The sequence below is a fragment of the Acomys minous genome (assembly GCF_964271855.1).
Source record: "Acomys minous genome assembly, chromosome: 17".
NCBI lineage: Eukaryota > Metazoa > Chordata > Mammalia > Rodentia > Muridae > Acomys > Acomys minous.
The window spans coordinates 56613369-56626410 of record NC_140500.1 but is presented as its reverse complement, the minus strand read 5'-3'; the positions used below and the strand labels follow the sequence as shown (position 1 = coordinate 56626410).

General features: G+C 41.9%; 1 protein-coding gene across 1 annotated transcript in view; it reads left to right on the top strand.

The window, feature by feature from the left end:
* GFPT1 (glutamine--fructose-6-phosphate transaminase 1) overlaps nucleotides 1–13042 on the top strand; it is a 52750-nt gene that overhangs the window by 3236 nt on the left and 36472 nt on the right. The window contains exons 2-6 of the mRNA XM_084765252.1: nucleotides 4691–4798; nucleotides 7993–8100; nucleotides 8835–8960; nucleotides 11676–11734; nucleotides 12878–13012. Of these exons, the coding sequence (XP_084621378.1) occupies nucleotides 4691–4798; nucleotides 7993–8100; nucleotides 8835–8960; nucleotides 11676–11734; nucleotides 12878–13012 (536 nt within the window). The remainder of the gene's footprint in view (nucleotides 1–4690; nucleotides 4799–7992; nucleotides 8101–8834; nucleotides 8961–11675; nucleotides 11735–12877; nucleotides 13013–13042) is intronic.

Below are 13042 nucleotides of genomic sequence, written 5' to 3'. Positions count from 1 at the left end.
TTGCGCCATCTCTCCAGCCTCCCTGGCTTAATCCTTTAAAATACTGTGTCCATTATATTTGTATTAATTTTGGTTTTGTTGATGATGTAGCATCAGGTTATTTAAACTACCCTGCTTTTCATAGGTTTGCTGGATTTTAAATAAATTGGAGTTGCATCTTCCTGATCTGATGCTGTATATGAATGACATTTTATAATGATACTTTCTACCCCCCCAAAAAACAGTGAGAGAACTTGCATTTTGAAAGTATCCTAAAATGAATATTTTTAAAAGCGTTATTTTTGTAATTTATACTGTCTAGCTGTTTTGAAGGTTGTTGAGGGATGCTGAGACTGGCTGCTAGGGTTTGACATCCTTAGAAGTCATGGTGGAGATAATAAAGAAGCTGCGAGGGGAATTAACGAGATGCTTGATGCTCATTTCCTATGGAGGGGAGAGGTTAATAGGTGCTGAGGTTAATAGAAATGAGCAATAGACGATGGGAAGAGTTTTGTAATACTAGTTTGTCATCATCTGCTCTGGGAGACCCAAACTTAGCAAGACTCCAGATTCTAGAAACCTTCAGAACTAAGCCTGATAACTTTGATCCAAAAATTTTAAAGCTTTTAATTAGGAAACCTTTATCTTACCTCTTTTTAGCATTGAACAAAATTTAGTGTTGTTTCCTGTGGCTTGGGAATTTGTAACTGTGTATTTCAGGTAGCTAGAAAGTATCAAGAGGTGTTAGAAAGTGCTGGATAGCATTGTCTTTTGGAGAGATGGCTCAAAGGAGCTGCCTTCAAGGGATTGTTCTTTGGTCAGAGGAAACAAATATGAATGCAGATTTAGTGGCTGCAGGGGCTGTGACAGTCCTGTCTGCAGCAATCTGAAAATTTCAGACATTGGAGAGCTGTGTACCTCTCTGTTAGACCTGGACTGTTCCAGTGATGAGAGGTCTCTTCTCTTGATGCCCAGACCAGTGACAAGGGAGGCAGTCACGGGTGGTGGTGTCTCCTTTAGTGAATGTGAGTAGAAATAGATTGAGAACTCTTGTTTTTGGGTTTCAAGGATCTAATAGAAGTGCCAAGAAGAGAGTCTACAGACTGGTGATCTGATGTAGAGCATTTTCAGGTGCGGAGGTAGAAGGGGGTGGGGCCTGCTGGTGAGTTGGCTTAGCAGGTGAAAGGAAACCTTTTGTGGTTTGAATTTTTATTCAGTAATAAACGAAAATAATTTTTATTCAGGGGGCAGTGCTTAGGAGTGCGAATCAGACAATGGACATGCAGTTAACTTCTTAGTTAACAGGGCAGGAACCCAGGTGCGAGAACTCACTTTCACAGGACTAAAAGGACTTCATTCTGACAGCCGTTGTCATTTCCACCATCCTTTTCTTCAGTGCAAATGCATATATTTCCATCCATAACATTCAAATTCTGTTACAGCCAAATCCAGCTCACTTCATTCTTTTTGTTAGTTTGTTTTTTTCTTTTCGAGACAGGGTCTCTCTCAGCTCAGTGGCTGGCTGTCCTGGACTTGCTTTGTAGACCAGGCTGGCTATGAACTTACAGAGATCCGCCTGCCTTTGCCTCTGCCTCCCTGAATGTTGGGATTAAAACCATGTGCCACCACATCCAGTCCTATATTCTAAACTTTTAAAATAATATGTGGGTTGGGTGTGGTGGCGTACACCTTTAATCTCGGCACTTGGAAGGCAGAGGCAGGTGGATAGCTGTGAGTTTGAGGCCAGCCTGGTCTACAAAGCGAGTCCAGGACAGCCAAGGCTAACACAGAGAGACCCTGTCTCAAAAAAAAAAAAAAGTGAAGAAAGTTTGAAAGTTAAACAAATAATGAATTAGCATGATTGGTTGGCAGTTGGCCAGACCTCTATGAAAGTAAACTGATTTGGATGGATGAGTTCAGCATGGCCCTCATGATTGTTTTGATTATTCTTAAGTATCGTTTCTCTCTCTCTCTTTCTTTCTTTCTTTCTTTTTTGTGATTTTTCAAGATAGGGTCTCTCAGTGTAGCTTTGACTATCCTGGACTCACTTTGTAGACCAGGCTGGCCTCGAACTCACAGCGATCTGCCTGCCTCTGCCTCCCGAGTGTTGGGATTACAGGTGTGTGCCATCACGCCAGCTTTATTTATTTCAATGTGTATGTATGTATATCACATGCTTGTCTGGTGCCCAGAGAGGTCAGAAGAGGGCATTGGATCCCCTGGAAGTGAAGTTAAGGATGGTTGTGAACCACTTTGTAATACTGGAGCAATTACAAAAGGATGACTTTTTAAGCTTTTTTTTTAAAAAGCAAGACTGCATGTTGGAACATTTGAAAAGACAAAGACCAAGTAGTGCCTTCTCTCTAAGAAGTGGCCATGTGAGTACGAGTGTCTCTGTGGCCTTGCTCTGACTGCTGAGGAGGCGTTTGTAATCATCTTTTCCTGGCTGTTTTGAGGTAACAGACAATCCGATAATCCTAACTGGTGCATCTCCTTCCTTCCTTCCTTCCTTCTTTCCTTTCTTCCTTTTTTCTTTTGAGGCAGAGTTTCTCTTGTGAGTTTGATGCCAGCCTGGTCTACAAAGCAAATCTAGGACAGCCAAGGCTACACAGAGAAACCTTGTCTCGAAAAAAAAAAAAAAAGTCAGAAGATTATATACTGGGTAATTTGATTTTTCTACTGGAAGCCTAGCATCACTGCAGAAACCTAAGAGAATGTACCTTCTTGATCCATTGTTGCCCCTAACTCTAACATTGGGGCTTTTTGACTTATGCATCCCTAATGCAAGGGATGGTGGATCAGATTAGATTGCATTGTGGAGACAACTAACTCAGAGAAGAGGCGTTTGGCCCACACTTGGGGAAAATGGGATGTTGTAAGGAGACTGCGACGTGAAAGGTGGTCCTTCGTTAGGTCTTCCTGTGAGGGGCTTTGGATACTAGGGAACATCACACTAGATGGTAATGCTGCGATTAGGTGCGATATGATTTTGTAGGAGAATCATCCTAATAAAAACTTTTTTTAACATTTCTTTTCATATGTATTTCTGATCTACCTTCATGTATGTATGTGTGGGCAGTATGCATGAAGGTCAAAAGAGAGTACTGGATCTCTTTGGACTGGAGTTGCAGATGTTGCCGTGTGTGTGCCTGGTGAGACCCTGACTCAAAAGGGTGACAGGAAGATGAGCCAGAGCATAGAAGTACTTGCTCTGAGTCATATCCCGGAACCCATGGTAGAGGAACCCACTCCCAAGAGTTGTCCTTTGACCCCCACATAGGCCCTGTGGCATGCACACACCTTCACTCACATCAGGTCTCAGAAACTAAAAATAAAAGTGCTTCCCAGTAGTGGCGACAGTTCCAGCAATTGCACTAGTGGGCATTTGAGATACCAAAGCCAAAGAGAATCTCAGCCCCAGTTTATTTACAATACAAATATATAAATCGTGCCTTTCATTGGATGAATGGAAAGGAAAGTGTGTGTTTGTACAATGGAATACTTTTCTGTCATAAAATAGTGAAACTTTGGCATTTGCAGGATCATGGGTAAAGGACTTTAGGACATTGTGTTGAGTGAAATCAACCGGACCCTGAGTGGTAAATAAATGTTCTCACTTACATGTGAAAGTCAATATCGTCTTTCTAGAAGTACGGAATGGGGGGGGGGTAGCAGGGAAAAGAGGGGCTTTGGGGATGCAGAGGGGTGCTAAGCTCTTAACAGGAGCCACACCCCAAAGACAACTAAGTGATTCTCCCTCAGAAGCCATCAGCTGTTCATAGCTCTTCAGTTAGGGGTTCATGAACCCCTTTCCACTCCATATTAGAACAGGCAACCACAGTTACTATGCATCCATGAGTACAGGGGTTCTGTCCCATGTTGGAGACACTGTTTTGCTCTAGTCCTTCCCCCCCTACCCCGTGCCCGGCTTCTACAGTCTTCTCTTCCACAGTGGTACCTGAGCCTGATTCAAGATATTATGAGGCAGTTGTTTATTTAAGTCAGATTTTTTATTACTAGATTATTTTATTGGGTTGTAATTGAATGGTAGACCACTTGACTTAAAAGAGGTCTCTAGCTCTGGGAAAAATTTAGTTGTGAGCTTTTGTTTTGTTTTTAAACATAATTTATCTCCAAGCTTTATTGATTGTAGAAGTAAACAGTCATTTTAGCTATATAGTTGTAGGAAGTGTTTGTGGCTGAAAATACTTAATAAAAGGTATGTGTGTTTAATGTAATAGTATATAGGATATAGCCCAAAATTTGCTTAATTTTTAAAAAATACAATTTACTTGACAAAATGGCAGTTAAGGAAATAAATGGCCAGCTTTATAAGCTTTGTTGAAAACAACTAGACATTTATTTTAGCATATTTTTGTTAATCTTTTTTTGTTTTTGTTTTTTTGAGACAGGGTTTCTCTGTGTAACCTTGGCTGTCTTGAACTCGCTTTGTAGACCAGGCTGGCCTTGAACTCACAGTGATCCGCCTGCCTCTGCCTCCTGAGTAGTGGGATTAAAGATGTGTGCCACCATGCCCAGCTTTTGTCAATCTTCTGTTTACAAAAAGTTCCCCTTTGAAAAAGTTACATAATTTGAGAAAAGGGTTTATTTTTAAAAAATGAAATCTAACTTTATATTTTTGATAGCCTAAAGATAATTATGTTAAGTTTGATTCATAGTTGTGTATTACATATTTATTTATTTTTTGCAGGTATATTTGCTTATTTAAATTACCATGTTCCCCGAACAAGGCGAGAAATCCTGGAGACCCTAATCAAAGGCCTTCAAAGACTGGAGTACAGAGGATATGATTCTGCTGGTATTTCCTTTAAAAATATATTATAGAGTTTGCAATGGTTCTTGAATCTAAATAGTATTTTTATTTATTTATTTTTTTAGGAGACTTAACTGTGTGTTTGCTTTGTTTTGTAACTCCAAATTTTTACCTTTTGTCATGTCTAAGGGTTTGTGCGTGTCATTTCAACAGTACTATCAATTTATGTGGATATTGTTTCTTAGTAATTTCCTTTAGGAAGAATGTCACTCTAAGGCTGGGGGTGTGGCTTAGTCTTTAGCATACTGGAACCTTTGGGTTCATCCCTAGCGCCACATACGCTGGGTTTGCTGCCTTATACCTGCGGTCCCAGTCCTGAGGAGGTAGAGCAAGAAGATAAGTTCAAAGCCATCCTTAGACTTATACTAAGTTTGAGGCCTGCTTGGGCGACAGGAGACTTTGCCTCAAGAATCAGAGGTTAGTTTAAAACATAAATTATGGGCCATTTTTGTAGGAACAAGTTGTAGAACACCTTACTCTATAAATTATTTGTCCTTTCTTTTTGAAAGGTTTATTTGCATTTTTGTGTGTTTGCACACATGCGTGCAGGTGTTGGAGTTACATGTGTTTGTGAGCTGCTCGACATGGGTGCCAGAGACTAAACTCAGGCTTCCTGCAAGAACAGCTCTTAGCCTCGGAGCCGTCTCTCCAGCCCAGCTCTATAAACTGGTTTTTCTTTCTGTGCTAGAGATTAAGTTCAGGGCATTACGCATGCTCAGCGAGCACTCTATTACTTAGTGATATCGCTGGCCCAAGGATCTTCCGTTTTATTTAAATGCCAAGCCAAGTGAAAATTACTTTCTGGCAGAGTCTGATGGACTCAGGCTCCCTGTGTCGGGGTCCACCAGAAGCTTGCGTTGCACGGTTCCTAGTGACTCATGAGTCTCAGCAAGGAGCCATGGCTCTATGATTCACTGCAGCAGAGGAGTCCAGAGCAAGATCAGGAAGGGGAGCGGGCGTGGGCTGGTGTCTACGGGGAGCAGCAGCAGTTGAGATAGTACAGGTGAATGTTGTCTGCCAGTAAACTGGCGCCGCAGAGCTCAGAGCACAGTTTGCCAAGCACTTAGCGCAGGCCATCCCATCCCAGAGGGATGCGCTGTTTCCGTGAACAGTGTTGGCACAGGAGCCACACTCACCCCTTTCAGGTGGTAGGAATCCTCCTGAAACCTAAGATCCTAGATGCCAGTCAAGGGCCAGCCTTGAAAGTCTGTCTGAGGATAGCAGTGTTGTCTTTCCTGTTTGAGTGGTCCTGGGATGGAAGGCAAGCTCGCTCGTGCCAGGGGGTGCTGTGTACTCACAGTCCTATTCCTGTGTCATTCAGATGCTCCATGGTGAGCTTTCCTAACAGCACAGCTCACGGGGGTTGGTATGTTCTGCCAATTTTGGAGGTTCCTTTTCTCTTTTTTTAAAGTTGGAAGGTTTTTTTTTGTTTTGTTTTGTTTTTTTTTTAAGATTTATTTATTATTATGTATACAGTGCTCTGCTTGCATGTATACCTGCAGGCCAGAAGAGGCATCAGATCACATTATATATAGATGGTTGTGAGCCACCATGTGGTTGCTGGGAATTGAACTCAGGACCTCTGGAGGAGCAGCCAGTGCCCTTAACCTCTGAGCCATCTCTCCAGCCCCGAGGCTCCTTTTCTTATGTCTGTTGCTTAAATAGGAATTTAAAAAAAAGATTTATTTACTTATGATGTATACAGTGTTTGGCCTGCATGTACACCAGAAGAGGGCACCAGATCTCATTACAAATGGTTGTGAGCTACCATGTGGTTGCTGGGAATTGAACTCAGGACCTTTGGAAGAGCAGTTGGTGCTCTTAACCTCTGAGCCAACTCTCCAGCCCATAAATAGGAATGTTTTTTAAGATTTTTTTTTCACTACTTATTTGAGATTAGGTCTTGCTCTATATAGCTCAGGCCGACCTTTTCTCTCAAGTGCTGAGATTACAGACGTGAACCACTACCCCAGCCACTGAGGTTGTTTCCTTCGCTCACTTGTCTTAGTATTTTTGTGGTGAGATGACTCAACTCTACATTGTGATTTACAGTCCATGTATTTTGTTTGTTTAAAGTTTTTGAGACAGTCTTTTGTTGTAGACCACAGTGGCCTCAAACTTACCATCCTCCTGCCTCAGTCTCTGGAGTGCTGAGATTACAGGTATGTGCTACTACATTTGGCTTATGTAGTTGTAATCCAAATGTACTTCTCAAGGTGCAGCCCTGCTTCCAGCTGCCCTTCAGAAGTGCTTCCTGGGTCCCACAGCATAGTGCACTTTCAGGTTCAAAGTTGAATTGAGTACACTGTAGTCTTCACTACGTCCCTTACTTGTCTGTGTCCCCTCTGTCAGCAGTCATCCCCCAGTCCTTTGCACCCAGGAGAGAGCCTTGCCTGCTGTCTCCTCATATCCCATGTAGGCCCTTCTGGTCCTCTCACTCATCTCTTGAGTAAATCAGGCCTTCTACAATTTTGCTTTGCTGCAGCTGTAATGTCATCTTTCTCCCTCGCCAACCCATCCTCCTCTCTGTGCCATTTCAGAGCATTTGCTAATCATTCTTGCCATATTATTTTTGTTTGGAATGACCTTCAAGATCTAAGTAAGTTTTCAAGTTCTTAGTAACTTAAGTAAAACTTCACAAGATGCTTTCCGGACCTCCTTGTTTTCCCTTCAGAGGTGTATGCCTCACTTCTGCACTGTTCCCTTATGCCTGTGGCATTTTATAATTTATGTAGCAATTGCTTATATATATAATAATTTTGATTGTCATTATTCTGAGTCTGTCTGTTTTTTTCAACAGACCGTTAGACAAGAATTGAGTGCTCCTAACCCCTTTCCTGAACTCGCTTCTTTTACCTTCTTTCTGGTGCTGGGTTTGAATGCAAGACCTGTTCATGCTAAATAAGCTCTTTACCACTCAGCCTCACTCCAGCCTTATTTTCACCTTCTGTTTTAAGCAGCTGTCACTTACCTCAACAATAATAGATTTTCAGAAAATCTACTTGGTAAATGAGTTAATTAGATGTATGTATAATTTTCTTAAGTTGTTGTTACTACTGTTGTTGTTGCTGTTGTTGTTGTTATTATTATTATTATTATTATCATCGTTCGTCTCATATTGATACTCTTAACAACCAGTTTCCAAGTCTTGCCTTTGTGCCTCCCTCCTGCTACCTTAGGTGTGGGACTTGACGGAGGCAATGACAAAGACTGGGAAGCCAATGCCTGCAAAATCCAGCTCATTAAGAAGAAAGGAAAAGTTAAGGCACTGGATGAAGAAGTTCACAGTAATGTACTTAATTTGATTTTTCCCATCTTCCCATTTTTTGGGACCCATTTTTAGGAAGACTCAAAGATTGAAGAAAAGGAAGAAAAGTCATTTTGTTACTTCCTGGGTTTAAATTGTTTCTGAGTTTCAGGGGAAAAAAAAACCGATCATAGCAACAAGGAAATTAGGTAGAGTGGGTCCAGGGCAAGCCACACCTCCCAGTGGACAAGCTTGAGACCGCTGTCCTGAGGACAGGCAGGGAGCCTGCTCGCGTGTGTCCACGTGGCATGGAGTTACTCTGATTGATAATGGTCCCACATGCAAGATGCTGATACTGATTTGCTGGTCTGCCAGAGAAGCCAGAAGGTGCTTCTCGTGACGGAGAAGGGGAAAGGCCTTAAAAAGGAAAGAAGAAAAATGAAATGCTGAGTTTGCTAAGAGTGTGGTAAGGAGGAACCTTCTGTCTAAAATGGAGAAGAAAAAAACCAAATTGGTGCTCGTTCCGCTGTCAGGTCCCCAGCTGAAAAAGCTGTGGCCACAGGCCTCTGTGTGGTCCATTAAGGTGGAACACAGAATGCCACCGCAAGGAAAGGCACGCTGTGTTGAGAGCTCAGTGCCACGCGCGTTCTCAGGTGTCTGCTGCATATCTTGAACCAGAAACCTTGTGGATAAGGGGCTGGGATAGTGACATTTAATATAACTTATATCTACAGCATTATCAAATACTGAGATACTACATTTTATCCTCTACAGAACAACAAGATATGGACTTGGATATAGAATTTGATGTACATCTTGGAATAGCTCACACCCGTTGGGCGACACATGGAGAACCGAGTCCTGTCAATAGTCACCCCCAACGCTCTGATAAAAATAATGGTACGAATAGATTGTGTGTGCTTTCAGCTGATTTTAGTGGGCCAGGAGTGGGGGAAAAGTGAGGTCGTATGTTATTATTTTAATTTGATTTTCATCTGGGAAATTTGAAACACTGAGAGAGTACAGAACTTAATCCCATCCTCACACTCCAGCAATCATCCCTGTGTAGATTATTTTGTGATTCCACCACAATAAAGATTGGTACTCTTCAACACGTCATTCTTTTAATCCCCTTTTCTTGTAATTGAGTGTTTTGGTAACCGGTGAGTTTCCTGTAGTCTAGGTATTGCTAATTATATCTACTACTGTTATTTATTTGTGTCTTTAATTTTCTGTCTTTTTTGCTTGTTTGTTTTTAGAAACAGTCTCACTCTGTAGGTCCGGCTGGCCTTGCCCTTGCGTTGCTCCTCCTTCCCCTGCCCCCCGAGCACTGAGATGATAGGTGTGTTCCCCCTCACCATGTGGGCCTTGGGTGGCCTGGAGTTGCCCACGTGGATGAAGTTGGGTTCACAGTTACCGAGACCTGCCTGCCTCCTGAGTGCTGGGATGAAAGGCGTGCACCACCATGCCTAGACTTCTTTTTATATTAACGTTTAAATTAATTGTTCCATCATGCTCTGCTAAACAGACGTATTATTTTACTTTTATCTTCCCGCTCTTGGCTATTGGACCCAGGGTGTATTGATACCAGGCAGGTCTCTACCATGAGCTGGGTCTGCAGTCCGAGCATTTCTCATAAATGATGGCTGTGGTTATTTGCACATGGAGGTTTGCAGTGTTCTTTCTGTTAGCCATTGGTGATTATTGCATAAATGATAGGGATTGTCGAATGCCAGGAGTCTGATACCTTAAGTCCTCTTTCTGTTTTGACCTCTGGCAGGTTTATAAGGAGAAGTTTCTGTCAACTTCTTGGTCACCCTGAGGTTTAGCTTGTATGTGAAAGGCAGGGTGAAGGTTTGTTTCTTTGCCTTTATTTCCCATTTTTCAAACATGAAGTGATGCTAACATTATCCTGAACAATGTTTTTCTTTCATGTTATAAACTCATGGCAATTGTTTTGAGGGCCTTTAAAGTTGATTTTTGAGTTAGCATACAAAGAATGTGTTTCTGTGTGACATTCATCCATGTCTTCTTCTTAATGTCTCCTCCTCCCGCACTGACTGCACGCTGTCATTCACCCCCCCCCCCCATAGTTCCTGAGACGGATGCAGTATGCACTGCACGCCTGAGGTACCTCCGAGTAGTCTGTGGTAGGAAGGCTTGATTTCCTTCAGTGTACTGCTGTAGCCCTCTGCAGTGCTGCAGCAGCAGTTTTCCTGTTTTGCCCCACTGGGAGCTTATTCCAGTGGGTCCCTGTTTGTTTTTGAAGTGATCCCAGTAGGCTCAGTAGTCTTGATTACTTTTCTTTCTTTCTTTCTTTCTTTTTTTTTTTTTTTTGAGACCCAAATGTGAGATCTTTAGATATATTGAGAACATTTTGAATACTGTAATAGAAAATTAGACTTAGGTCAGGTGTAGTGACATATGCCTCTTGTTCTGGTTACAGAGAAGGCTTGGGCAGGAAGAGTCCTTGAGTCTAGGAGTTCAGGCCTGTCAGGGCAACAAAACCATTGTATTCAGTAATAGTAATAATAATAATAATAATAATGGTGGTGGTGGTGGTGGTGGTGGTGGTGGTGGTGGTGGTGGTGGTAGTTGTTGTTGTTGTTGTTGTTGTTGTTGTTTTGACAGGGTCTTACTTTGTGGCCCTGGCTGGCCTAGAACTTGCTATGTAGATCACGTTAGCCATAGAAATCCTCCTGCCTCTGCCTTCTGAGTGCTGGGATTAAAGGCGTGAGTCACCAAACCCAGTCATAATTATTCTTTTGATATGTGAATTAAAAGCCACACTGTGTGCTGGCATGGCTGCACATAGTAGTGTCAACTCTTGGCTATCTATTTTTAACATTTTTCAGTCATCATTTAATTAAAATAGATGAAATTGATCTCAAGATTATATTTATTTGCTCTTGGAATGCTACTCTGACATTTTCATGTGACATTCCAAGTTATCTGGACCTTACACAAGTCAGTTTATAGAACTTGGTAATTATGGTATTAGTTCTTAGACTTTATTTAGTGCCACTCAGATTCTTTTAGTTGGAAAAGACTTCTGTTTAAACTTAACCAAAGAATACATGAACAGAGAACCGAGAGTATTCAAGGTGGGGGTGTTCTGCATGTGAGGGTACAGGCGAGGAGACCTGCTGCCTTCATTCCCTTATGTTAGGGTAGTAGTTTAGTGTAGCAGAGATCAGAACATGTGTTTTTCCCTCATGTACATGCCCACGACATGTGTGCAGCGGCATGGACAGTGCTGCTGAGCTGCCTGATAGCACTCAGGGACACCTGCTAGTGGATTACTTTTTGACTTGAGAAAAATCTACTTGACCAGGTGTGGTGGTGCATGCCTGTAACCCAGCACTTGGGTGACAGGCTAGGTCAAAGCCAGCCTGGGCTACACAGTGAGGCCTTGGCTCAAGAAAATGAAAGAGCAGGGCTGGGAGGTCGTTCAGTGGCTGAGTGCTTGCCTAGCCTGTAGGAGTTCCTGGATTCAAAGCCTAGCTCCACCAACACAGCAGTAAAGGAAGTACAAAGGGAAATCTATCCATAATAATAGCTATTCACAGCATTTGTCAGATTCTAATGTTTGGTCAATCCTTTTCTCTCCTATAGAATTTGTTGTTATTCATAATGGAATCATCACCAACTACAAAGACTTGAAAAAGTTTTTGGTAAGTGACTGCAGCGACCCGCCTTTGAGAGTCGGGAGGTAGTTGGTTGGGATGGTCTTGAGCTGCGATGCCTTACTGTACTTCTCTGTTGACGGTGGAGCAGTTCTGATGTCTTACATGGCGTTTTGAGGACTAGCTATGTGCTGTTCTGTGACAGGGCCACCGCAGTGGCGTCTGTTGGGTTTCTGCAGTGATGGGAAACTGTAGCATAGTGGGAGCTGTGCATATGGGACCGTTGAGCTGCTGTGGCAGAGAGACTGGATTTTAAGTGTAAAGTTAAACGGCCATGTATAACTAATGGCTTTTTATTGAACAGCTGAAGATCACTAAAGACTTGTTATTCATGAAATTGTATTTTGAATATTATATATTCCACTGATTTTAATTATTTATGATTTAACTAATATGAAGCATATATAAGTTAAGTCTTTTGAGTTGTACTCAATAACACGTTATTTTGAGTTCTCTGGAATCAGACTTCAATGTTTATTAAAATTAATTTTAATAAATTTTATTAATTATATGAATTGAATCATATTTATTAAATTTATCATTATAAATTAAATTTAATAAAATTTTTGACTAGAATAGTTTCTGTATGACAAAAAAGAAGTTGGTAATTAATAAGATCTCAGGGGCTGGTAAAGGTGGCTCAGTGGGTCGAGTGTTTGTAACTGAAACTTGCCAGCGTTGGGTTCGTTCACTGAAACCCACATACAGCCTCCAAACACACCCTGTGACATCCTTCTGCCTGTACTGACATTCCATACGTGCACAGACACACACATGTGCATCACAATTAGAAATGTATTTGGTTTTTGAGAAAAAAAAATTCTAAAAAACATTTTCACGGGGCTGGAGAGGCGGCCCAGTGGCTAAGAACACTCGTTGCTCTTGCAGGAGCGATGCATGCGGTTCCCGTCACCCACCTCGTGGCTCAACAGCTGTCTGCAGCTCCCCTTTCAGGGCCTCTGCTACCCTCTGCCGACCTCTGAGGGCACACACGTGTGCAGGCATCTATGCAGGCAAAATAAAATGAAACATCTAATAAAAATTTTTAAAAAGTTAACAAAAAGGGACCATTAAGTTAAAAAAAATTTTGAACTTACATATATTTAAATGTCTTTTTTTCTCTACTTGCAGGAAAGCAAAGGCTATGACTTTGAATCTGAAACAGACACGGAAACCATTGCCAAGCTTGTCAAGTACATGTATGACAACTGGGAAAGTCAGGACGTCAGCTTTACTACCTTGGTGGAAAGAGTTATCCAGCAATTGGTACAAAAGCACACTTTTAAAGATTCTGTG